This window comes from Apteryx rowi, unplaced genomic scaffold, assembly GCF_003343035.1.
Source record: "Apteryx rowi isolate R43461 unplaced genomic scaffold, aptRow1 scaffold_712, whole genome shotgun sequence".
In the NCBI taxonomy this organism is placed as follows: domain Eukaryota; kingdom Metazoa; phylum Chordata; class Aves; order Apterygiformes; family Apterygidae; genus Apteryx; species Apteryx rowi.
The window spans coordinates 358,028-385,376 of record NW_020450997.1 but is presented as its reverse complement, the minus strand read 5'-3'; the positions used below and the strand labels follow the sequence as shown (position 1 = coordinate 385,376).

The window sequence follows — 27,349 nt, the reverse complement described above, 5'->3', positions numbered from 1 at the left end:
ATTGGCACACTGAAAAAGTATTTTGCAAGAAGAGACCATTGCCATCACAGTACAAGCACTTGGACTGAGATATAACAATGCAATATTCTTCTGAGTTCATTAGTGCAAGTTTCCACATGTGAACCCCACACGGAATGCTGCACATTAAAAAATGTAAACAACGTACAAGCTTCGATTCTCATTGGCATGCCAGCCTCAATGCCCCCCGTCCCATCATGCCCGCCCTCCCCCCCCCTTCATATAAATGGATTCGAGTTCCCTTATAGTTCGCAATACCCTCTACGTCCATCCTGCTGGAGAACACAAACAAGCTTCTTCACCATCAAGGAAGAGCCAGAAGAACAGCTACCAGAAATCCTAGATACCTAGAATGAAGCTGGGCAAAAAACTTAGCGCACCAGATCTAAAGATCAACTGTAACTGCCTTGGGTATCTTTGACTATTAGCAAGACCCGTTATTACAGCTGGAATTTCAAACATCATTGTTTTTCTCAGAGCTGCAACCAAAGGAGGCTCCAGTACTCCAGATGAGCAGCAGCACTAGCAAGAATCATTTGTTACTAATTCTGTCAATAGTCCGAATTAAAGCCCATGCCACATTTTCAGCCTGTTTCTCTTTTGGTTGAAACTGGCTGGGAAATAAGCAACAGAGAACAATAAAAACAGAATGGTACCTATGAAGAGTATTTTACCCATCCTGTGCCCAGAGGCTACAAGGCAGAAGCTCCTCAGTACCTCTGTTTTGAAAGGAAGATTTAGAGGGCTGATCTTTGAAGGCATCGAGCACCTTCAACATGGATTTAAAGTCAACAGAAGTTGTAAATGCATAATGCCATCCAAGATCAGGCATACTGTGAACTCCACTACAGTCAAAGCAAATTCAAAACACTGCACTGGAGTCAAAGAGAGATTAATGATATCCTAAGTTGCTCCTCAACCTACACAGATAGTGTTTTTACTTGATTATACACTCTCCCTTTCAAAATCACCATGGTGAGGCTGAAAGGAGAAGGGGCTAAACAAGAAAAAATACAAAAATAGAGAATGCAAATATAAAATGGTTCAGTTAAGAATATCTTAAAATTTGACATTCACAGTGGTTAATACTAAGGTATTAAACTCACACCATGCAAAAGAGGAGGTATGTCAAAATCATACTGAGAAAACCGGTTTTGCCTAACAGAAATCATGAGCAGCTAATACAACAAAGGAAATCCTTCCAATGAAAAAAACATATATTTCCTGTGGGAAGTTGCTCCACTGAAAGTTAAATGCTTCCTTACTAGGAAAAAATAATATATTTTTTATATATATATGTTTTATATATATATGATTTGTATACTGTGATATCAATATACACTGAAAGTACTGCAAGGATATATTATTCATTTACAGCAAAACTAACAATCCATGGTTAAATTTATAGTTTATAAATATGCTGTCTATATTATATGTTGTATAAAAATATTTGACATTTGTGGGCACTAGGTCAAAAAAAAAATTTTTTTTTTTTTAAGGGACTAGAAATCACTCAGGTATATGCATATTACCTTTGTCAATCATGTGAAAATCACACTGACCTGGTACAAAACAGAAACCTACTGTGCTGGCAAAATGAACAAAGCAAAGTATAGCATGACACTCACTGTATGACAATGCTAATTAGGAAGAAAAAAAAAAAAGGAAGAATTTACAGCAGCCCAGTTCTAGCAGTACTTTAAATAAGGATATTATGATTTAAAGTGACACAGAAAGGAGGAAAGGATGTAGAAAGGATAGGAAAAGCTATACAATAAGAAAAACAAATTGAAAAATATACCCCATGAAATCATTGAAATCCCAGAAGCAAGGACAGCTCTGAATGGTGCAGTTCTGTAAATACATTAAGAACAAACAGAGGTGTATTAATTTTAAAAAGTCTGTGATTGTTTTTCTGGATTCACTGCTATGATTGCTGTATTCCAGTAGAAAAGATAAAGCCCTTTGTGTAAGGTTAATATCTGTCCTGACTGCATTTTCTTCAAGTTTAACTTTAATTGCTGGCCCTCCATAATTAACATAGAGGTTATTTGGCTACTTCCAAGTATCTATGGTATGCTGCTCTGAGACGGACTTCTTTATTATTAATAACTTTAAACATTTTTGGTATTGATAAACCCCACATCTGACCTTGCTGGACAAATGACACCTCCTGGTCCTTCCATTTCCTTATGTGCTCAGTCACTTCACTGGATTAAGGCATGTTTTTGTGTTCCATTTGCAAAAATAAAAACTTTTTGTACAAATGTCTGGGTCTTTTTTTTTTTTTTCAATACAAAAATTTCTCTTCTTATGGCACAAGCAGCAGCTGCTGTTTAAGAAAATATATAAATATCCTTTTTTTCTCTTCTATACAAATATCTCCAGTATTCCTCCACCCCATTTAATAACATTTATCTGTACACTGTCCTACCTCGCCGAGGGCTCCCTCCCCCCTCCCCAGCAGAACATTTTGTATTTACACTTTGGTGGCGGAGGCAGGTAACAGAGGGGGGGGCTGGCCCTCACGAGGAGTCGGTGCAGGGGGATGGTGGTGGTGGGTAGAGGTGGTGAGAGTAGCTCCGCTCTGTGTACGGCGAGGGTGGGCAGCTTTCGTAGTTCTCCTCTGCTGACAGGTACTGGCTGCGTGGTGTTGGCGGCGGGGGGACCGGCTCCGAGTCGTAGTTTAGGTCACTGGTGTAGCCTTTGGCTGCAGCGGTGGCCGCCCGCCGGCTGGGTGCGTAGTCGCTGTCACAGACATCCGTGCTGCAGGGTGTTGTGGGGGGCGCAAAATGCCGGTAGCTATAAGGCCTATAGCTGTGGCAGGGACATTTAGGGGAGAAGTGTCAGTGTAGGGAAAGACCGCACAGTTTGGGCAACGCACCCGCGGGCAAGCCAAGCTGCAGATAAGTGAAGGCAGAAACATGCAGCAGGTCAATCCCACTGCAGTGGATACAGAGCATCCCACTCCTCTTTCTCGAACAAACAGCAAACTTGAAGCCCCCCTGAAGATGGCCAACCTTTGCATGAGAGCCCCCGTCAAATTACAGTAACTAAGGCATGCTCGTACTCATTATTGACAGACAACGGAGCCCTTAAGGCCCCAGCCAAGGTAGGAAAAGGTGCCTCTAAGAGTGAGGCAGGCAGGGCACAGTGGAAAAACCCAGCTGTGTTGCATTTATATATAATTGATGCTCTGTTTCCATTACCCAGTTTATGGATACTAACTTCCAAGGTGAGAGAAATATCAAGAAAGAACAAGAGGGAGAGGGAGAAAAATCACCGAACACATTTGTAGTAGGCAGGAGAAGCACCTATCAGAATGCAACTGGGATAGGATTTGCAAAGGCTGCTACCAGAAAGCATTTTTAAAGTGAGCCTGGGATAACGTAAAGAAAACAAATTAGAAAGGAAGGTGGTTGGTAGCTGCAGCTGCCAGCCCCTGAAGTCAGCATTTGGGGGTCAGTGGGATGCAGCTCCTCTATATGCAGGTCAGAATGTTAGGAAAGACTGAAGATCAGGAGTCGCAAAAACAGGGTTTATTTTTGGGTGGAGGAGCAGTCTGAAACCATTCATTCCCACACTACAGCCTTAATACCATTAATACTATTCAAAGTCACACAGCTAACCAGTGATCAGCATGTTTCATGCTGGTGCCAAGATCTGGCTTTATTTCATTACAAAATTACTAGCCATTTTTAAGGATTTTTCATATGGCTGGAAGGGACCATTATAAACATCTGGTCTGACCTTCTGCACAACAGAGACCATATTTTCTGTTAATGGAGAAGAGATGTCTTTTCAGCCCCAGAGACCTTATTATCCAAAAACCCCAAATGCTCTGTGTTAGGGAGGCATTTCTTTCAATAGCCAAATACAGCTACCTCTTTGCATTGACCAGATCTACTAGCGATATGGGAGGGGACCTTTACACCCCTGGGTGGTAGGCCTCTTTTCCTTTATTTTTTGGTAAACAGTTAAATAAATAATAAGATGGTAACAAACTCTAAATCTTAGAGGGAAGATGAGAAAGATGCATTCAGATAATACAGGGATAAAGCCTACCTGTCCATAAATATTTGCCAAAGGGAAAATAAGCAGAGGTTTAACAACCTGTTTTAGAGATTAACCCTAAATATGTCAAATCAGAATTTCTGTGCTTTATCTAGGCCATAATATTAATGTTACTTCTGAAACACTAGCCTTTATATTCCCAACTTTCCTCCTCTTGCTGCATGTATATCATTCCTGATAATCACGTAACAAATTATTTATGGCAGAGACTTCAAACAACGCAGAGCTCATTGCAGGCTAAATAATTTTGTCTCATAAAACTATCATGATAACAATTCTTTTTGGCATTTAGATAACTTTGTGACAAAAGTGAGTGCTGTTATTCCCCCTAATGCAATAGGCCCGAGAGGTGTACCACTAACCCACTTACTGCATGATTCGCCTCAACAGTGCTACACTTCCGCACATGCTTCAGTGACACGATACAAGTGATCCAATTTAAGCACTTGTTTAAGTACTTGCAGAATTAGGGCCTTTGATTGTAATTCTTGTGGAGCAGAGACTGTCTTTATTCTGCATTTCTGCAGTAACTGCTTTTGTCCTGATGGAAGCTATTGTAACAATAATTACCTGTAGGATCTGTGAGTGGATGGGCTGTTTGAAGAATAACCAAATTCCATGGTATAATGTGAACGTTCAGTAGCTGGTGATGGTGGTGGGTTCAAAATCTAAGAAAAAAGAGTCACAGTTTAAAAAAAAAAAAAAGAAAAAAAAAGGAAAGAAATTAAGGAGAATTAAAAGAACACCAGTTTTATAGACTTTCTTTTTAGTCCTGTTGAACAGAAACCTTAAGTTCAGAATTGCATGCCTGGCCCCTCCCAACAAACAGGATTTTTCTGCTGTTTATTCTCCAGTTCTTCAATAGACACCTCCCTGGAAACCCCTGTTGTTCCCATTTCCACTGAAGCTCTTACTAAGTTCTCTCAAAAATGCTGACTGCTGTTGATATTTTGACATATCCAGTGCTGAAAAGTAAAGCTGAGGCTGGCTGTTCAATACTAGATTGTCACTAGGGATACTACTGCCCTAGGCGAACTGGCAGATGTCTGCCCCTAGTAGCTTGTAGTCCCTAAGTATTATCCTGTTTATAGTATCTGCAGTTTGCTGTCCAGTGCAAGCATTTGTTCCCTATACAGTTGCACTCTTACTGTACAAACAATATTTGGATTAGAGTGGTTTAAAAATATAAATGATGGGTTGACTCTAAGAACTGAAAGTAGTTTAAGAGTTCAGCCTGCTCTGACTGACCATGTAACTCATTAACACTTGATAGTGGCTTGCTATATTTCATATAAAAATACCTAAAGTAACAACAAACAGTGCTAAAAGTAAAGAGACAGGGAGCCCTTTAGGACTGGTACCAACTTTATATAGCATCTAGCTCAGCACACTCATGGTCTGTGACTAGGGGAGTGCTATGGAGTTACAAGACAGTTGTTTACTTTGTAACATGACAGTGATATTAAAATTAATTCCTTCAAAGGTTTATACAGAATGAACCATATAGCCTTACTGCCAGAGGCACATGGCAGAGCATAATGAAAGGAGCTCACTCTGCCAGCGCTGCTCAACATTTACAGGGATTTTTTCTTCTCTCCAGACATCTAATCTAATATCTTTTTCTGGCACTGAACTCTCTAAAACTTAAAAATTAGTAGAAAATTCCTATGTTGTTTTGGAAAAATACAATCCCCTCTCCCTTCTCCTTCAAAATCACTTACTCCATGTTCAGATAGATTTATTAGGTTAGAAATCTGAAACAAAACATTCATCTGTCAATTAATTATCCCCAGAAAGGCACTGGCACTTCACTGAAAGCTATTCAAGGTCTACGGATAACAGAATGACTTACTGGAGGAAAGTAAGTGCCTTTGGTGCTTGAAGAACTACTGGAAGAGGCTCCAGTGACATGGGCCCTGTCATAGGGTGGCCCACTGCTTCCCCCCATAATGCTGAGGGAGCTGATCACAGATTTACCTCGAGACATCCCTAAAGAAGAACAAAGATTTATGTATGTCAATATTCAAATCTTGGAAGCAAACACAGAAAAGAAAGTTAAAAAAAAGTCTAGAGTATAACAGCAGTATAAACACATAACTCCTGAAATTAATCCTTTCGATATTAAGAGCAAATTCAGCACTCCTTGATGGAGAACTGGAATGAAGATGATCAGTGGATAAATGTGTTGGTTTTCTCTATCAACTACTGAGCCACAGACTTGGCACTGGGCTACACTAAAGCTGTGTGAAGACAAATAGATTCCTTTCACTTGAATGGCTGGAAAAGACTTGAGAGTACAGGCATTTGGGCACTATTTCTATGCCTCAGAAAAAAACATGAAAACTGCCTCTGACCACCTCAACTAAGGAACTGAAATACGTGCAAGAGAAGAACGGGTTTGTTCTTTCATTTCCACCCTGTAAGTAAGCTTTTGCGACTGGACTGAAGCATGCTAGCAGAGAGTCCAAGCAGGAAGTGGAGAGGCATGCAACTGTGCTCCAAATAATGGTGAAAATTCTGCCCAAAGACCTTCTTATGAAAGCAGTTTATTACAGAAAGCCAAGAAATTTAGTGCATTATTTTAACCCTATAACGGTCACACAGAAACTATATGTTCTAACTGGAACCTGCTGGATCCAAAGCCACAGTTTAGAGTACATATTCAATCACTATATACAGAAGCAATGCATATAAATTAAGTGCAGTATTGCACATTATCATCAAATGAAATAAGCTGAGACCACAATTGTTGCTGATCATTACAGACTTTATAAGAAGTTCCGCAAGCATACAAGTCCTGTCTACAAATCAGATGAGAGTAATTACATTCTGGCTAAAATTCCATGAATATAAATCTCTTTTTGTATTACTCTGTACTGTCATGACACTTTGCTGTTGCTATTACAATAGACCAAAAAGAGGCTTCTTTAGTAAGAAAAGAAGAAAACTCCCATAGTATGTGTATCTACTTGAGCTTATGATTCAGCTAAGTATCTGGGTGCTTGTAGATGGCATGGGTTATGACTAAAACAGCAGCCGACGATTATAATGAAGGATGGCTACAAGCCTTCATGTTCTAGTCTTCCAAAAACTTGATGTCAAGAATTATGCCTCTGGAACAGATATCTACTGTGCGTGCACGCACAATATGCTGAGCTTGCAACTACTTGGTGCCAAAGGGCAGGATAAGGTACATGCCATTTACTCACCAGGAAGAGACCCTGACAAAGAGCTTGGGTGAGGCACATAACCAAGAGGCACAGAGGCTGGTCCGTGCACCACGTAATCATTGGTCATAGTTTCCCCATCGCCCTTCATGCGTGGGCACAGCACTCTCTGGCAGATGAAGTACATTGCTCCAACCACAAAAACAGTAAGGATCACACCAATGATGGAGCCTATTGTATTGCTGGGCTGTGGCGCAGGCTCCTCTGTCGTATCTGAAAGGAAAAAGAAAAATCATGCTATAGAGGCTAATCTAACAACTTCATGTACCAACATCAGCTTTTGTGACACCTTTCCACAGAGGAAAAATGAAAGCCTCTACTTCTGTAGGCAGCTTTCAAACTAATATGTGGCAGGAACAAACAGGCACTGGGACAGGTCTGTTTGAAGGCTCTGAAAGGCCATGAGCACCACCTGTGCACATGAAGAGCTCCACAAATGCACAGAGGACTTTGAACCATTCATACCAGGATATGTGCTGCATGTGCATGTGCAGGGGGTCTGATGATCTGATGAACCAAGTCCGGAACTTGATGCATGCTGACAGGCAGGGCTAACCTTTGAACTGAGTGAACAGGACCTTTGGCCAAGACTCTGGATGGCACTGTGCTGGGGACTCCAATTACGCTTCTTCTTGTCATTAAAGAGAGTAACTACTTTTCATGTTTGACCTAAATCACATAAGCGCCTAGGTTATCACTGTGTGCAACAGATCAGCACTCCCTTTTCTCAATTATTTAGGAATTTATAATTCAGACTGCAACATTCATTTATGTTGAACAGTAGAGATGAAGCATCGGTGACCAATTCTGGGCCTGCTGGTATTTACAAAACTACCTAACCTGCTCTACATTTGACCCACATGGATGGTTACAGATGTATTTGAGCATCAGTCTTAGAGGCGTCATCCATATGAGGAACCTGTATGATTATTCAACAGTCAAAATGAGTGGCTTTCCCTACAATACCAATCCCAAGTAATGACATTTCTGGGAGTAACTGATAACTCCCTGCCTGTGCCTCATGAATGTGACAAGAAAAGCAGACTTTAAAGTATTTTCCTGTTCTAGTCAGTGTTTTACATCTTATCCATTACTGAAAGTCTTTTACTCAACACATTTCCTTTTTCCTGAACACCAAATCCACACTTTAACCATCCTGTCACAGTCTACAGAGATAAATAAACAGACTTCTGATCATATTGGAAGAAGGACAGTGATAACTGAAGTCTTACTCCAGGTGGGCTAATTTTCCATCCTCTGTTATATAAACAAAAACCATGCAAGCTAAAATAAAGATAACTATAGAGGTCTGTGATAATATCTCCTAACAACTTGATAGCATAAGAGAGCATTTCCTGTTACTACTTAAAATCAGGGGCTCAGCTCTGGCTTTGTATTTTTAAGTTGTGTTAGTTTATGTGCGTGTCATCTGCGGCATGTGGATCTCTAACATGAGAAGAGATATCCCTATTTACAATTTCTCTTAAAGCACGAACAGTGAAAATGAACTTTAAAGCTGGAATTTTAAAGGCAGTGGTTTTCTTGCAGAACCCTGGAGATTTCAATGTAGGGGATATCACATGTTACAAATCATAAATCAAACTGAAAATTACATCTTTTCAAGACACACAGGAAATTTTAGAAGGTTTATTCTGTAAACAGTGTGCTCCTCTGATTCTAAAAGCACCTGCTACTAATTCTCTGGATGAGAAAACCATGAAGCAAAGCAGTTGTATGAAAGCCTCATGCTGCTAGAAAAACTCTTAACACTGTGCCATCTCAGCATACAAACAGATAATAGTAAAACAAGCCTTTTATTTATTTTAAGTGTTTAAAAATGTAAGTGGAAAAATTACAAGCATGCTCTGCCTCTGAGACGATTCATTAAGAGTACTAGATATTTTTCCTATTCACAGTCCACTGCCTTGTGTGTCAGGTGCATGATAGCAGGTAAGAAAAGGAGCATCCATTTTGGAAACAAATTGTTTGGCCCACTTGGTAGAGTAAAATCTAACTCACTGAGAAAGAAAGAAACAGATTTCAAATACTGCAATCAAGTCGCTAGTCTCAGGTTTCACACTTACAGCATCCTTGCTCATCTGAGCTGTCACTGCAGTCCAGGTTGTGATCACATTTCTTGTTTTTCCCAATGCACTGCCCGCTGGCACAGCGGAACTGATCGGTTAAACAAAGCACTGGAGAGAGAAACACCCCCCACACCAAGACTCAGTATCAGTTTTCTACTCTTTAAAATGATTAAGAAGACAAGTCACCAAGGCATACAAACAGGAGTATCTTGGAGAGTTCAGTCCACTGCTAGCTTCATTTCTTGAAGCAGGCAGGGGCACATAAGGGTCCCTCATGCCAAGCATGCAAAAATGTGATCCAAAGTTCTGGAGAAAGTATTGCAGTGGGAACCTCATCCTTATTGCCTGTTTACAATAAGGGCACCACCAGGTAAAGTTACCTTGGCTAGAATAACTCAGAAGCAGAAGGCCACTGAGACCACAGGCACTTATTCCAGAAGGTTTTTTTTTTTTTTTTTTAAACCAAATTACTATAAGAAACCCCAGCTCCAAACATTTACTGTAGTATAAGAGAAGAGTTAGATTATTAAAAGTAAATCTGCCAAGCCATGAAGATAAAATTGCTTAAGAAAGACAAATGTGATTTCTCAATGCCCTTGTGCTCTTCCTGTAAACCAGAAAACTCCTTGATCATGGAACAATATATTTCACCTGACATTATGTTTTAAAACTGAAATGAAAGACAGAAGAGAAAACTGGAGCTTTGCCAGTACACTCACAAAATAAACTACTACTTTGGGAAAAAAGATGCTGCAGGCAAGGTGCTGGCTGCTGCTGTTTACACATATTTTTGCCTCCTGTTTCATGTAAATGCAGAAATTACTTCTGACTTCAGCTGAATTAAAAAGTTAAACTTAAAGGCTTTTGTGATCTGTAATCAACTTGAATGCTCTGAATAACAGGGCCACTTTGAGGGTGACAAACAGCCACTATTCCAGTGTATCTGGTCACTGGATGGCAACTGGAAAGCTAGCTTGCACAACATATTTTCAGATGTCAGCATCCCATCTGGCTAATGATCCCTGTTTATCACACAGGGATTTCTGCACCAGCCTGTATGTTTTAGTTTAAGCTGGAACACATCTTTGGAAAGAAATTCAACTTTGATTTAGACCCTTAGACAGTCTCTCCAAAGAAAGAAAATGTACCGAAAGGATGAAGCAGAAGAAGCATCCCTACAACTCCCTACTACTTGTGCAGTAGGGAAAAGAAGGGAGAATTTGCTGATGTTTCACTTAATTTAGTGATGGGATAGTTCAGACTACCAGTATAGCCTGATCTTTCCAAAATTAAAAGAATATAATTCTCAGTGTGTTGGCAATGGCACTTCCCTCCATAACCATGGCTTGAATGTTCTCTCTTGCTGTAGTCTACAGGAGGAAGAGGTCTTCAGTAATCTTGTCTGTCTCTCACTTCCACTTTCACATAACCTTAACTTCATTTTATTCAGGTATGATAAAATAATCCCAAGACCTTTATTCAGTATAAGATATTCAAACAACTATGACAAGGATTTGCTCCACTTTGTAATTCACTCCAAAGTTGACAGTTTTTTACAGCTTAAAAACTTAAAAAACTTTTAATGGTACTTTTCACAAACAGAGCTTCAGCCACTGTGCAGGAGTTCAGCATTATCTCCATGTTACAGGTGCAGAAACACAAGTATGGAGCTGTGAAATTATTTCCCATTCAAAGGACCAGTGACAAAACCCACCTCACATCCTTCCAAATCCTACCCTCAGCAATAACTTCAGTATCTACCATAGTCTCCCCTGGCCAGCTCTATTCTCGTCATACTTTGAAAGCTCCTCTGTACCTTCGCAGTTCTTCTCATCTGAGTTGTCCTGGCAGTTTGCTTCTCCATTGCACCGGAGGGCACTGTCAACACACTGTCCACTTTCACACTGGAACTGGGCGTCTGAGCACACGGGGCAGTTCTTTTCATCGCTGTGGTCTTCGCATTCAGTGAAACCGTCACAGCGCCAGGCCACGGGGATGCAGTCAATCTCACCTGTGAAACAGGTGAACTGCTGAGGGGAGCATGTTGGTGGTTCTTTAAAAAATCAAGCAAACAGACAGAAATAAAAAATCAAGGTGAACAAACAGCAGATCAGGACAGGTAAGGACAAGAAGAGCTTGGCTGCCTGATGAATGTGCCATGTCACAAGATAACTTCCACCCCCTGCACCCTCTGCAGTCATTGGAGACATTCTTGAGCCTCATGTGACTGATGCAGGCTCATGGCAATGGGCTCTCAGTGGACAAAGAATAACAGGACACAGAAACGTGCATGGTGTCGAAGCACAATTCTTTTACTCCCTCCTCATTTCAGCATAGTAACACCACTCTTTTAGGCTGCAGTAGGTCTTCAGTGGTTGTCATTTAAAGTCAACATACTTTTCTGCTACTCCCCCTTTCCTGCAGCATGACTGCATACACAACTGATGGCTCACTTTCTTTTTAATGTTCAACAATAATTGTATAGAAAACATTAGAAAGATGTAATGTGCTGCAGATGGATGCACAGTGACTCAATGTCTAGTTATGTGCCCTCAAAAACTCTGTTCAGTCAGAATTGTTTTAAAATGACAAAAAATCTGCTCCATCTAGTCAAGTTCCACTATCTCAACACAGCTGTTAGCTGTTATTTAACATTTACTACAGTAACTGTTAATCTCATGTAGTAAGTAAGTGTGGAATTCCCCCTCATCACCCCCTCCTTTTTAAGCTCATATCCCCCATTCCTCCTCCCCCCTTTTGGCCTGGTACTAAACTTGCTCTGAGAAAATATCTGGATTATGTTAGCTCTTGTTCCATTGTGAGACCACACGTCGCCTTGATGGCGAGAAGATTGCATAATAAATCCATTCAGCCTGGCGGCACAAAGAGACCCAAGCACCAAAGTGCCTCTCCTCTCCCTCATTTCATCCCCACCCTCGGAGCCACAGGGGCGTAGGCTACAGTGGCCGTATCACCACGGAGGAGACAACTTGCACTTCTCCCAAATTACTCCTTCTGGGACTGCAGTTCAGAAAGGCACACAGGGTGATTTTGAGGAGGAAAGCAAAGAATAATCAAATGGTGGAACATCCCCAAACACGAGAAGCTACCACTATTTGGAAAAGAAGAACACAGAGAGTAACACAAACAGCAATAAAAACGATACAATTAAAGAAAATCAAACTGAAATAATTCAGTGCTCTTTTAAGTAGAAAGGGTGAATTGAAGTCCTTATTTAAGCTACTGAAATTTTCCTCGTCTCTTATTAATTATCAGTACTTACAGACTTAGCTTGGGGGGGGGTCAAAGAGATAAACACATAAAAGCATGTTACAACATCTGGTACAGTCACATGCTTTCTGCTCGGGAGCTGTCCCTAAAGATGGAGCACACAGCTCACATGAAGACCTAATCAGAAGCAGAGAGCTCTGTGAAACAGAGACTCGGAAGGACTTACCTCCACAAGACAACTCATCCTGCAGCAGAACAAGGTGAACTGGGCATGAACAGCGTGTGGTGCCGTCACCTTTCACAATGCAAATGTGTGAGCAACCACCGTTGTCTTGAGAACAAGGATGCTGACCTGTGATTTTAAAAATAAGACAGAGTGTTAGTACAATTGCAATCACATTTGTCCGATGCTTGGGGGTAAGGAAATGAGATTCTGGGGCGTTGTTTCCTTTTTCTTTTTCAAAATGCATTCGGTAAACTTGGTAAGCTCACTGACAAGAAACTCCACATCTTTTCAGACCTTTCAGAGATTTCTTTGGGCTCACAGGACTCCCTTTCATGACTTCCTTTCCACTGGGGACAGCCATTAGTAGAAGCAGCTCTGAAAGAGAGCATATTTTTTCCTTCACGCGCATCAATAATTATCTGTGATCTGAAACACTGTGAGAATTGTGCCATGTGGTCTTCTAAAACAGTAAACAAAACTCAGAGTGCTTGCTTCTTGGGTGTGGTGGAATTAGTACTACAGCAATAACAGCAGCAATAACAATCAAAAAAGATGCCTCGGATTCTGTACTTCATTTTTGCTATCGAAGATCATTAAAAAAAGTCAGCTTTTCTAATTTATAAATTCTGAAGCTTTCACAGTCTCCAAAACTCAAATTAACATTCTCTAGATAAATATGTCTCTTCATTTTAATGTTTAATAAGGACAACATACTACTTTTGGAACTCCTGACACATTTACTGAGACTAATAGCAAAAAAAAATAGTAGTAGTCTGCACTAATGCTTTAAATATCTCCAGACGTTTTTCTACATATTTCTCCAAGGCATGCACCACAGCCTGCTAACCAGGCCTATTTCTTCCATGATGACTGCAGCTCTGCTGTTTTAACATCCAGCTCCCAATCATTTCAATGAACAGAGGAGAAAAAAAAAAGGGGGGGCTATATCCTGGTACAGATAAAACTTTTAAAAGTGCAGACTTGTTCAACACAAATGGTTGTTTACCACACACTACCTTTATACAGTGCAATGTTGCTCTTTTGTCATTACTTTCAACACAACTTGCCAGTAACAAACGTTTCACTTTGCCTTCAAGGCTGTGCAGCCAGGGTGGCCTACCCTTTGAAGCCTTCACTGCTAGTGAGAGGCCCTGAGTTGTGCTTTTCTAAACAGAGTAAACATCTACTAGTGGCAGCTTTGCTACTTCACATCACTACTGTGCCACAGGCATAACCCAGAAAATCCTCTAGCAAGGACAAGAGGGCATTTCCACTGTGCCTATACACACACTCAAATCCCAGGTGTCTCTTGGGGACATGTGATGCTGTGTTTGTTATAGATTTCCTATCCATTGCCAAGTGCACTGGGTGAACGAATTTAATTCCACCCAGGCAGCACAACAGACACAAAACGATACCAACTGCTGGCCCCTTGGACCTGTGCTGATGGCCATCAGTGGCAAAGAAAAGCAGTCTTCCTCTCTCTTCGGCTGTTCTCTGCCTCTAGCCCCACGGGCACTGCTCTCCTGTGCAGATGGGGATTGCACTTACTGTATTCCTGAATGCTGAGTTCTTTAACAGCGTGAATGTCACTGAGTTGTGCAATACGAGCTTGGACCTTCGTACGTCCTTCTCGACCAGTCATATCAATCTTTTCAATCATCTGCTGTTGCCTGTCAATCCAATACAGCCAGTTTTCAAATACAGTTAGTCCCACAGGCTGCAAGATATTAGAGTCTTCCAAAACAATTCGGTTAGCACCTGTGGAAGGGAAAGAGTGGTTTAACTCAGCTAGATACTAACACAAACATTGTCTACACTACTTATACCACTACTTTCTACTACACTTTTCTACTACTTTTGCACTAGTAGCCTAGTGCAAAAACAGAAGCAATCCTGGGTCCTCTTATATAAAATCAACATTTCACAGCCAGGTGACCAATTTTTTTCCTACTTTAATCAAGAGGACGGTTTTTATGCTCCAAATACATTTATTACATTTTAGAAGCATCTGGACTGGAGGTGTCAACTGTCATAAGACTATCAGGTCTTTTATCAATATGATGGTAATTAGTATTTCTTTTCATTCTTCTGTCCTTTTTTTGGAGAAATAAACTGCTTTGTCTTGGCATACAATGGGGAGTAAGAAGATGCATTATTAGTTTGAGTTAACCAATACAGGATAAAATCCTGATGGAGACAAGGAAGTGAGTACTTTTCACATGAATTATGAGACTAAGGTAAACACTTGACTTCCCAGATTCTTTTATTTCAACTGCATTCACTTCACTAAGTTTTCCATGCTAAACTGGGAACACTCCTTTCTTCCTAGTGAAGACTTATTTTCCTTAGTTACTTTAGCAATCAACAGTACCAGCAAAGAGAACTTAGTCTTACACCTCTGAAGAATATTTGCTGACTTTTATGATAGATTAACTATCATCAAATACAGTCAAGAGCTATCGCCAGATTTCACAATTAACACTGCACATACACAAAAAAGACAGTCTGTATCTGTTCTAGAGCTATCATTAGGGATTGTCCAAAGACAGTGAAGAGTTCATAACTCATATACAAAAATAAAATGTTATGCAAAACCTAAGAGCACAAAAGTAGAGTTTTATCCGTGTTTTATTTTACATGACATAATACGGTCATAACAGCCAAATATTCAATTCAGTTTATCAGATTCTGAACATAAAATTGGTCACAAACATAAGGGATTCTGCTCCAATTTTGAAATGCTGAAACAATGTTACAAAGTCTAAAATTAGGCCACAGTCTGAAAATTTACATATAAGTCCTGGTATTTCAGACACCTGGGATCACTGCTTTGCTTATTTTCACTTTTACTATAGCAGGCAATAGTTTTACATATGTTCATCCACAATAAAATTTCCAAGAAGTTACTGTATTTTGTCCTGTAAAAATGTACTAGTACAACTGAACACCACAAAAAAATTATACCATGTCTCTACCATACCCACACAAGATACTTTTATGGGACAGAAAGATGCATCTATTTTACCATTTTACAATTTGAGCAGGTTCTATTCCTCCATTTTGATTAAAAGCAATATCAGTTTTTGTCTTGTTGAGAACTTTAATAAACAGTATGCCAGTGATTATGATTTATAAATAAATTTAGCTATGAAAAATTTATCTCCTTTATATGAAAGGCACAAAAAGCTCAGAAATTAAGTAACCTTCCCAACATTTAGCAGGTATAGCATTTAAAGCAAAACATGGAAATTCAAATTTTAATCCTCAGCTAGACTGGGCTCTCACCCACCAATCTGGAGTAACAACAATGATCTGATCTGGAAAAGATGTTAATGGATTCTCAAGAAGGCTATACCCAGACTGATGTAGAAATTAATAGACTGAGTGATGTAAGTCAAACTAAATGACTGCAACGGTCTTTTAACTCCAGTGAACATGACTCACCTTACAGAGAAAAGGCAAGAAACAGCTACCTGCATCTTGAGAAGAAAAGCTAAGAAGGGAGTAGGAGGATCTGTGAAGATGACACAAGAGGAAGGGATATAGTTTAAACTAAGACCTTGACCTGCCCAAATGGAATCTGTACATGACCTGTTCTGCCATGCCCATGTCAATCAGCATGGCATTTTGCAGTATTCCCCATAAAGCTCAGGTGCTTAAAACTTTCAGTCCCTTAATATCTTCATCTTTGAATATTTGTGACCAAGTGTAGCTGACTATTTCTGACTAAACCAAGACACTGAAATTCCTCTTTCCATGAACCAACAATAAAATCTGAAGCTGGCTCATCAGGGCGCTAGTCCCTTTTACTGGGAATTGCACATGAAAGGGAAATGCGATTGGGGAGCTTTGTCCCCTGACATCACCATTCTCTTTCCAGCAATACCTTTTACAAAAAGGCTTAAAAACAAACAAACAAACAAATAAAAAATCAGGACACACACATAGCACATTCTAGTTCCAAATAAAAATGACTTAATTCCAGAACCATTAGACATTTCCAAATCACTAATTATTCTGGAACAGAACAACTAATTTCCAAATAGTTTCCATGGTAAGGAGATAATTCCAGTCATCTTTTCATAAACAACCCCTTAATCATGTGAAGAATCTGGTTAGCTTCAATAGGATCTCTCATTTGCACAGCATAACTGGGTCCTAACTGCATGCCTGAAGGACAGGGAGGAAGAAAACAACTGCATCATATGAAGGGCATTTACCTCTCCTTCTCTTTACGGGTAGTAGCATCTACACCAGCCAGAAGCAAGAGACAGTGCATGTTTTCAAGAAGCTAACATGCAGAAAAATTACTTTGCCAGTGAAAAGAGCCTATTAATCAGCATTCCTAAGCACAGGAATGCATCTCAGCAGTTAGCAATCTATCACGGCAATTACAGCAATCTATTTGCAGTGCAAAAGCCAAAAAGCAAGAAAGGTTTTGGAGAGATTTTTCTTCATGTTCATGTAAAGAATGGTGAGTTTTTACTACACAACACACGAGATCCAACAGCTGTATTCTTTTTAAAACAGAATCATTAAAAATGACTGAATTGGAATTTACACCTATCTCCTTCTCTGGTGTCCTAATTTTTTGCCCACAACAGACGCAGAAGAGAAACACAGTATGTATGGCACTCTGCTGCCCTTCAGTCAGCTCATGCAGATCTTGGATGTGGGACAGTCTAGAACATCCCACCATATCAGGTTTTTCAAAACAATTCAGAAATGCAGCATAAGCCTTGTGCTTTAAAAGAGCAAAGCGTTAGGAGGTCACAGTTCATTAGGGATCCTGAATCTTCCAGTGATGTGTGTATTATGAAGAAAATTACTATCTTGCTGAGCCTCAGTTACAACCATCTAGGAAAACTGAAAGAACGTTTTCCACTCCAAAAGCTTATCCTTGCAGGTTAACTAATAAAAGGCTAAAAAGAACACTGGTGTCAAAGGGATTACATGCTGCTACTCTGAATGAAGGTATTATACCATCAGTGAAACATATTACTATGAACTACCGGATTCTTCCTAAGTTTTCAAACACGCTCCCGGAGAGCACTGTATGTCCTTATGCATGTACATATATGTTTCTGAGAGAGAGCAGAATAACACTCTGCTGAAGGGCAAGGACATGTACAACTCTTACCTGCAGAGGAAGGAGAAATTCTGTCATTGCCCCCCACTTGCAGCACTGTTGAGGGGGCTGTGTACCCAACGATACAAAATGCAGACAGGCATGTGTTTGCTCAGACCATTCTGTCACTTCCTGCAGCAACATCCAACTCAGCTAGTATTACAGCAAATTACTGCTGAAGCTACATGCAACAGCTGATCTGATCCAGCAACTTGCTGGATCCAGCGGGTAAATGAGAGAAATCTGTCTCTCAATCTGACTGCATGATTTTGCCTCCTCTCTTGACCCAGTTCTGGTACTTCTGGAAGAAGGAGTTTTGCCTTTTGAGAACAGTGAGATGTTAAATCTGCTCTGTCACATTATTTCACCCTAAATGACAGATACCTAAGTGACCTGCACATCTACTGCTTTAACTCTACAGAAAAGATTTTTCCACTAATGGGAAACATTTTACTCTGAGAGATTACTGCACCAAAACCGACGCCTTTAAAAACAACCCCTCTCCCTTCCCCTTTCCAAAAGGGCAGGAATCTGTGAAATGACTTTGGGAAACTGCACAAAGGTCTTGAAATGAGAAATCGAAGTAAATAGCATGTGCAGCAATTAATAATGCAAATCATAGATAGAGGCATGAGACTGAAAAGGTATGCTGCATGAATCATGCACATTCCCTGGCTGGGAATTTAAGGAGTGATTAGAATCACAGTACAGACTGTTTACAGTAGGAAGGAAAAGGAGACACCTTTCTCTGCATTCCCCCACACCCACACCACAGAAATGAATCACTGAATTAAAGCGCTACTCTACCTGAAAGGTCACTGCTTTCAATTCGCCGCAGGTCTGAATCAGCCCAGAACAACTTGCCTAGCTGGCTGTCAATAGCTAAGGCTACGGGCTTGCTCAAACCACTGAAAAAAAGCACCTCCCGTTCAGTTCCATCCAATGCTGCTCTCTCAATTTTAGGAGATCTTTCCTGTAGGTTGGTGAAATACATGTATCTGGAAAAGGAAAATAAAAGTTTATTTGGTCTTTCCACATTTTTGCAGCATGACCAAGACAGCTTAACAAACATCAGAGATGCTTTTATTCTGACAAACAGAAACCAATCAGCAGCAAGAAAACAATCTGATTCACAAGACCTTCAGCCTGGCTTTCCCCCACATCACTCCATTTCAGCTACATACCCCTTCTCTGGATTCACCACAATGGCCCTGGGCCTATCTTGATCTCCTTTGAGTACCACTCCCATAGGTCTCCCATCCAGGCGTGTCACATTGATCACATTAGTGGCTTCGCAGGTCCAATAGATATAGCGGCTGTAGATATCAATGCTCAGGTCATAGGGCTGCATGTCTAGGTTCTGGTTGGGAACTGGACTTGTCACAACAGTGAGGCTCTGAAAGGATGAAAAACAACCCGCAGAAGAGCATTAAATCTCATCTAATGTAAGCAATTTTATTTCCTATGGATGCCCCACAAACTACTGCACAGGAAAAGGAAACCTCCAAAATACTACCCTAAAGTAGCAGACAGCCAGGTCCACTTGTCCCTCAAGACCATGATTAGATATAGAAACTTAGTCCTGATGGTTTGTGGTAATGAAGATCATGCAAGCTGGCTGCAGCTTACAAGATTTTGCAAGTTTGATCAATAAGTCAAAACAGCCTGTACGTTGAAGATTCAGGTTCAACTTTGTTTCCTCTGTTTTCTTGACCATCCTAAGTTCAGTTCAGATGGACCCAAACTCAGAACATTTATCTCTCTATATCAGAGGGACTCATGTCATCAGTAATTCCCAAAGCTGAAGCTGAATGTTAGAAAAGATAAAAAACACAGGCAAAGTGAGGCCAGACAGGGCTTGAAATTCTTGCCTCATTCCTCTCCATCATCATTGCCATTACACTTGGGGGAAATGATATACGGATGAATCATAAGTGGGAAGGGAACCCTGCCAACAGACAGAAAGGACACCAGCATAAGTCTGTAACTTTATAACATTTCCAACTAACACCTTTCTGCTCAAAAGTTCTTCTCTTCTACTGGTCCAGACTTCTGGAGTTCACACACTTTTATCAGAAAAACACTGCATAGTCTCTCTGTAGCAAAAGCTGAACCTAACTGAATTAACATAACAGACCTCCTTTCCTAAACTTTTCCAAAAATCTAAAGAGAATTGATAATTTACAAAACACAGCTGAGATTAATCTTTTTGGAAAACCTGATGCTTTTGAGATGTGCAGCCCCCACCTTCCCACCCCCTCGCCTCTCATATTAAACCTTTCATTGGAAAATCTGCCTAACTTTCTTTTCTGGCTTGTCACCTTTAAAAAAAGGTGTGCCTAAAGTCCTGTATTTGTTTATTCTGCTGAAGCTGGCAAAAATATCTGGTGCCTTCAACTAGTTTTGGGTGTTAAATTATTTAGATATTCCAAAACTAAAACCATTGCTAAATTAAGAGTCAAGGCTGAAGGGCATTTCAGCAGGCTCCAACTAACACCACATCCACTACCAGAAACCACACTCTCTTACAAATTGAACTGAGCATACTACCTCTGTGTTGTCCATCTTAGTCTCCCGCTCCTCCCCCATTCCAAAAAATACAGGAAGAAAAGACTTATTTTAAAATGTGGAAAAGGAATAAGCAGTCATTGCTCACAGTCAACCTCATTAAACCTGTATTCCCTTTTGCCTTCTACCTCACTCTACTTTTTCTGCAGAATCAGAAAAAAGTTAATAAATAAATAAATAAATAAAGTTTCATGAGTTAAAGACCTTTTCCTGAGCCTGTCACATCACTTACTGGTCACTAATTTCAACCTCTGCACCCAGTGCCTCTACAGTTGACAACATTTTTCTTCCCATCCCCACCAGAACCTCAGAGGCTTTAGATAGCCATGTGCTCAGAGTCCCAGGCTCCTCATGTCAGAGTCAATGTTCCTGCACTCTGCTCTTTTGCAAATCCTCTTTCAGTCTCCTGACACACTTCATTTCTCCCAAGAATCTTCCATTCCCTGTTTCACTTCTCTCACACAGGGGTTTCCAACAGCCCCTGGCCAACGGACAGCACTGAACAAGTAGAGCACTGCAGACAACAGTATCTTTAAGTAGGACTTGGTCTTCAATATCCGTTTTTCTGCAGCATCTCCCAGATTACTGCTTGAGGACTACTACTCCAGAAACTCCCAACTGCCATTTATTTTGCCAACTGGCAGCTTCTAATCTACAGGAAGTCCATACATCTAAATTTTTTATGTACAATCCATTCATTGCTGGGTATAAAGCATGCCGTGCTCATCTTTTAGTAACTCCATCACCCGCAGGATACCTGGCTGCCATCTTCTTGTGCCTTGCGGATGATATTCTGCCGAGAATCAATCCAGTACAGCTGTTTATCCAGGGGGTCATAATCGATGGCTCGAACATTCCTGAGGCTGTGGATAGGGAGTATAATATCTGGGCTCTGCTGCTCATCTATCACCATGCGGTTAATTGCGTTCTTCTGACTGAACAGCAGAAAGGTTGTAGGAGCTTGATGAGTCAAAAAAAGAAAGAAAAGATAAAAATAGGGAGAAGAGGGAAAGTGTTAATACAGCAAAAATGTTGGGTATTCATATGTTCAATAACAACCGCTACTACATAAAACCAGACAGTACCTAATATTTCATTCCCTTCCTCCCTCTTCCTTTGTCAAAAAAACCCCAAAACAAAATAAAAAAACCAACCCCCTTTTCAGTTTGGAAAGCCTTTCAAATGACTTTTTTTACTATAAATGTTTGAATGGGGATGTAACTGGCAAAGATAATTTCATGCATCCCAGGACTAATGAACATGAAGACTTCTGTCAAAATTACCTCACTAAACACATTGTACTTGAGGAGAAAGTGGAACAAAAGCCGGCACTGGTTTCTTATTTAGAGCTCACAGGGAACAGAGATGGCCATTAGGGTGGTCCAGTCCTGTTCCTACAAACTCTCTTTCTGCCTACACCAGAATGAAATGACAACTAGGAAAATGTCTTAGGTGAGTACAGGCTGGGTTTTTGGAGAAAAAGCTATTCAGTCTCAGATTTATTTGGAGTACTTCTAGGCACTCAGCTGGGAACGCTAACCTGCAAGCAGAAAAAAAATCCAGTGCTCTGCTCCAGCTTTCCAGATGCCCAGCAAAAATTTCCTGGACGAATAATTTTTTTCTTATAAGTACTATCAAATAGCAAAAAAAAAGACTTCCCCACCCCATTCAGTCATAATTTACCAGCTGTATCTTACAGTTAGTGCACAAGGCAAGTATACTTAATGTCTTGTTAAAAAGAAATTATCCCTATATTACATAACTGGGTCAGAAATCAGATGAGGTAGTGAAAGTATTTCCCCTTTTTACATCTGTTTTTTCAATAATGGTCTACCTGGAACCACTGCTGTGCAAGACAGCACAAGAGCCAGCAGCCAGAAATGCAGTTTGTTGCCTCCCTGATGTTTGTATAATCAATTTTCTATAGCTCAGGTCTGGAGAGATTAGCAGTGGGACACTGCTCTCATTTAATCCAGCCTGTAAAACAGGTAAGGCAGCACCTTGGGAAGGAGACGGAGCAAGAGCCTTCCAGAGAACATCATCGTTCTTTGTTATTTTAGGCATACACTTTGAATGCTTATTCTGGCTGCTGGAAAAAAAAGGAGGGGAAGTTTCCTTGGCAACAAACACTCAATTCTAACATCCTATAAAAATCAGACCTAGTTGCAAGTTATTTTTGCTTTCTGGAAAACCTGTATTTCTCCTCCAAGCATTTCTCCAGTAATTTAAGCCTTCTTCTACTTAGGTCTAAATCGTAGAAGAAAGTACAATAAAAGCAAACCAAAGTTTATACTGAACGTATACAGCAAAACAGTAAATTCAGAAAACATCAGTATTCTTATCAAGTAGCTAAGGGAGAAATGCAAAGAAAAATAAGCTTAGAATAAAACAAATAATACAGCCAAACATACTGGCATAAGCATCTAATATCCTTTCTTCTTTTCCCCCCCAAAACAGCCTCTCACTGTCTAAGAGCCACTGGCTTCCAACTTTGAATAGATGGACCTCTACAAAAAAAAAAAAAAAAAAAAAAAAAAAAAAAAAAAAACACCAGCAGAAACTCTTCCATTGAATTCCCACATCTCCGAAACATCACTGATTTTGGAAATCACCTCCCCGTTTTCATCATTCTCCCTACCAATTGACATATTTTCACTATGTTTTTGGAAGGCAAACAGAGCGCAGCAAGCACATCTCCGGAGGAACACTGCATTCAAACTTCACGACATGTGGTGGGTCTGAAGAGACACCAGACCTAGCCAGAGCACTGTGTCCTTCCCACAGTTAAAACAATCTATACGCACATGAGCAGCGTGATCCAGAAAGGGAGGAACTGGCCTCTAGACAGGGCTTAGGCTAATACATAATCAAGTAAAACAGGCAAGAGAAAGTTAAAACAATTCATGCTCCAATTATAGTGGCCAAGAGAAAAATTAAATTATGAGCAGAGAAGCCTAAGTTTCCAATTACGTACAAATGAGAGGCTGGAAAGTTACCAGGTTGGAACGTGGCACAACGAAAACGATGAAGGGCTCCTGAAAGACTCTAAACTGCATGGTGTGGGGGAAGTTCCATTTCTTCGCAATGTAATTCCTGTTTTTTTCTTGTTCCTTTGCTACCAAGAGCATTTTCAAAAGAAAACATGATCTTTTATCATTTTGCTACTTATTCTCCACTGGAAGTCAAATTCCTCCATCTATAAAATCAGAGTAACCACCAGAGCGGTGCCAACCATGCTTCTAACTTGCAGAAAGGAGAGAGAACGTTAAAATGCAAAGATCCAGTTGTCATGCAAGCGTCCCTTGTAATAAAAAAGGAGAAGAGCAGTATGGGACACACGGGGGAGATAAAGCAGACTTTTCCAAAGGGCATGATTTTCAAAAAATTCCATGAGGTGGCATTCATGGAACAAGCAACCCCGCTTTTGGCTTTAAAACAACAGTTGGAGCTCTCTACTCATGCATAATGCAGACGAGATACAATCTGCCTCTCTATACCATGCATCTCTTAACCCACTGTCTAATCTGAATGACACCAGTGGAAATCAGCCATCCAGAGTGGCTGCCAAAATTATGAGTGCTTCACTGGCAGCCAGTTATGGAGAGATGGATAAATTATTTGGTTAGAAGCTAATTACACACAGCCTGAGGGGCCTTGTGGTTCATATTCTACACAACAGCAAAGAAAAGTGGGGCCTGGCTGCACCAAGATCAGAAATGCAAAGTGCTGTGGAGGCAGCGGAGCCAAGCCTCTCTTTGCTGCAGGAGAAACGCTTTTGGGGCTATGAGAGTGGCTCTGAAGCACAGCCTACCTCAGCAGCTCATCAACCAGCAAATAAGAGCGCTACAGAATTAAATCTTGACCTACCTAAAGGCTATGAAAAGTCAGAGTATATACCAAACTATCCAATATCCTTTATGTCAGGTGAGATTAGAAATAAATAAGCAAGCAAACAAGTGCTCGAGAAGTGCGGACAGATACAAAACGAAAAGTATTTCCAGCATTCCTACTTAGGCAGCTTTAGCTCATAGGGCCAGGAAAGGGATTCAATAGATCTGTTTTTTTGTATTTTACTGTGGTACTGGCCTGTTGCAAGATTTTTTACTTTTAATACCCTACCTTCACTTTAAGGTCAATAGGATTTTACTATTAGAAGCTTATACTTTAAAATACATATTTTTATTGCCATCTTTATTTGGTCACATACACCCTGCTTCCTATGGGGGAAGGGATGCTAGGAGAATATAAAGATTTCAGACGCATATTCGGCATCTAAAAGAGAAACTAGTTTTAACTGGGCCTATCAGCAAAGCAAATCTATCCATCTCATGTAAAAAATAAAACTTTTCTTTTTTTTCCCAGTGCAATGCTTGTATACATTACTAAGGATATCTGCTTCTGAAGTTTATTTCCATACATTATGGCTTACCACTGCAAGTCCTGTTGTCAGAGTTCAAGGAATAGTGAGCTGGGCACCCACACACAAAACCACCAACGGGTACGGCTAAGCACAGATGAGAGCAGTGACCATTGCTAGAGGCACACTCGTTCCAGCCTGCCTGCCTAGAGGAATGGAAGACCAAGATGTCCATAACATAATCCAAGTGTCCTTGGATGATAGTTCGATTCTGGCCACTGGTCTTGTTGGCTCGTTCAATGCTGCGCCGGCTCCAGTCTGTCCAGTAAATGTAATCCTGATACTGAGTCAAGCCGAATGGGTGAGGCAAATCATCAGCGATAATCTCACGGTCAAGGCCTGTTTCCAAAAAGGAAGGGAGAGAAAAAGCTGAATTATTTGGGTACACTGTTAGACATGTCCCCCACACAGGAAGGTTAAAATATACTTGCTTTAAAGTTACTATTTTAAAATTATAAAAGTAAATTATAAAACAATGTGCAATATTCAAAAAACTATCCTAAAGCCTAAGGGCCCTTTTTCTATCATAGAAACATGCCAACAACCTTGCTTGTGATTCACAGAACAGAACATATTTAACTACAGAAAAAAAACTCAGTTTTGAAAACTATCAGGGTTATTGGAAAGATCCTGTCCTTTGCCTTCTCTTTGGAATAAACAGGATCTCTCTGAAGGAGATCTGGGATCTTGACACTGAATTCCCAGGTCGTTGTCTCTGGCACCACGTTCGAGTCTTTGCCCACTGCTTATGGAGACAGAATTGAATAAGATTCTACACTGTATTATGAGAAAAATGAAGTGTACAAAGTTAAACTAATCTGTCTCTGAAACGTCTTAACAGGAAGGAACAGTGGGAAACTCAAGACAGGAACAAGTTAACTGTGTATACCACAGCAAGGTTAAGAGACCTTAAAGAGCATGTTCAGGGAGGGGGAACGAGGGGAGAGGGAATGATTTCAACCACATGATGCTTCGTTACCATGTGGTGTCCTGGTGTCTACTCAAAGAAAATGAGCGGGATATTATAAGAGAGAAGTCATTCCTTCTTGCACAGGGAAGAAACATGCTGTCGTGCATCCTGCCATCATCAGCCACGGGAACAGGAAAGATGAAATTCTAATTCTATGTATCAGTTCTAAGGGATACAGTGGAGTATTGAGCTAGCCTCAATAGCACACCAAAAATGCAGGAGCAGCTAAAGAAAAGCTTTTATATTACATATGATTCCTAGTAATGCATTTTTCTGTTTTCATCTTTTTCTAACTTTGACCCACTATTGCGAGTGTGTAGTTTAAAGCAGATGAACTCTTTCAGCCTGCTAAATATTGGTTAGTGACAACGCTAATCTAACGTGGCATACAACACGGCATTCCACTCCTGTGGCTGCAGAGATGTTAAAAACATGATATTAAGCCAGCCTTAGAGGGCCCAGGACCCCAGTACACCACCTCTGGGACACTGAAAGAATAACATACTGCACCTCCCATTTAGCTGTAAGGACCAGTTTATAAAACACTCATGCAGACCCTAGTGTAAGAGAGAACTTCCCTGGTGACCAGTACGGGCCAGGGAAAGCTCCATGGCGTTCAGCATACTGGGAAAAATGCCTGAACCCTGAGGATACCAACAAAGATTAGAAACCAAATTGTATTAAATTACATAGTGAAAAGCATCCAATAAGCTGTTGTTATCTTGGCTTTCCTTCTACCTTTCTACAGACAATGAAGTGTTGGCTATATATTTGCCAACACTCTTCAGAGCAGCAACACAAGACTCTCCAAAACACTAAAAGCTGACGGCTTTGTCCTACATATAACTGAAAATATGCACAGCTTGTATAATTTTAACTTTGTGAGCAACTATATTGCATACAAGAAAATTGAGGCCTCACTGAGTGCTCTGTTGCATAAACATCAAATGTAGAGGCAAATATTAAAGGTGTGAGAGTTTGAAAAAATCTATTTTTGTCTTAAGATATGTATTTTTGCATTATCCAAGCAATAATTTGCCTTAACAAACTGTGAAAGAGTGGCACTATCCCCACCACATGGCTCAGGGCTCTGGGGCTCACCTAGCATGTTGGATGACTCTATTAGGTTGGTATCAAGGTCAGTCCAGTACAGACGTCTTTTAGCATAATCAATAGTTAGGCCGTTAGCACGTCCTACATTTGGTACCAAAGTAGTCCGCTCACTCCCATCCATAGCAGCTCTGTCAATCTTCGGCTTACCACCCCATTCAGTCCAGTACATAAACCTGATTAAAAGGCAAAAAAATGTCACATTTATCCAAAAGACAATTTAAGTGGAAAATCAAAACAAACAAACAAAAATCCATAGAATGAGTAAGAGAAAACAAGAGCTATGAATT

The 27,349-nt window shown here is 40.4% G+C and overlaps 1 protein-coding gene across 20 annotated transcripts in view; it reads right to left on the bottom strand.

Annotated features, from left to right (window-relative positions):
- Positions 1–235: 235 nt before the first annotated feature.
- LRP6 (LDL receptor related protein 6) overlaps positions 236–27,349 on the bottom strand; it is a 134,414-nt gene continuing 107,300 nt past the window's right edge. For 19 of the 20 annotated variants that reach the window (XM_026087298.1, XM_026087312.1, XM_026087300.1 and 16 more), the window contains 13 exons: positions 27,051–27,235; positions 24,992–25,318; positions 21,320–21,522; positions 19,179–19,390; positions 18,802–18,992; positions 14,415–14,624; positions 12,864–12,989; positions 11,223–11,459; positions 9,404–9,514; positions 7,302–7,532; positions 5,945–6,081; positions 4,663–4,760; positions 2,358–2,835 (listed from right to left, as the gene is read on the bottom strand). In XM_026087298.1, the coding sequence (XP_025943083.1) occupies positions 2,544–2,835; positions 4,663–4,760; positions 5,945–6,081; positions 7,302–7,532; positions 9,404–9,514; positions 11,223–11,459; positions 12,864–12,989; positions 14,415–14,624; positions 18,802–18,992; positions 19,179–19,390; positions 21,320–21,522; positions 24,992–25,318; positions 27,051–27,235 (2,560 nt within the window). In that variant the 3' untranslated portion in view covers positions 2,358–2,543. Of the gene's footprint in view, positions 1,873–2,357; positions 2,836–4,662; positions 4,761–5,944; positions 6,082–7,301; positions 7,533–9,403; positions 9,515–11,222; positions 11,460–12,863; positions 12,990–14,414; positions 14,625–18,801; positions 18,993–19,178; positions 19,391–21,319; positions 21,523–24,991; positions 25,319–27,050; positions 27,236–27,349 lie in introns of those variants that run through there. The other variant, XM_026087297.1, reaches the window with a different exon arrangement.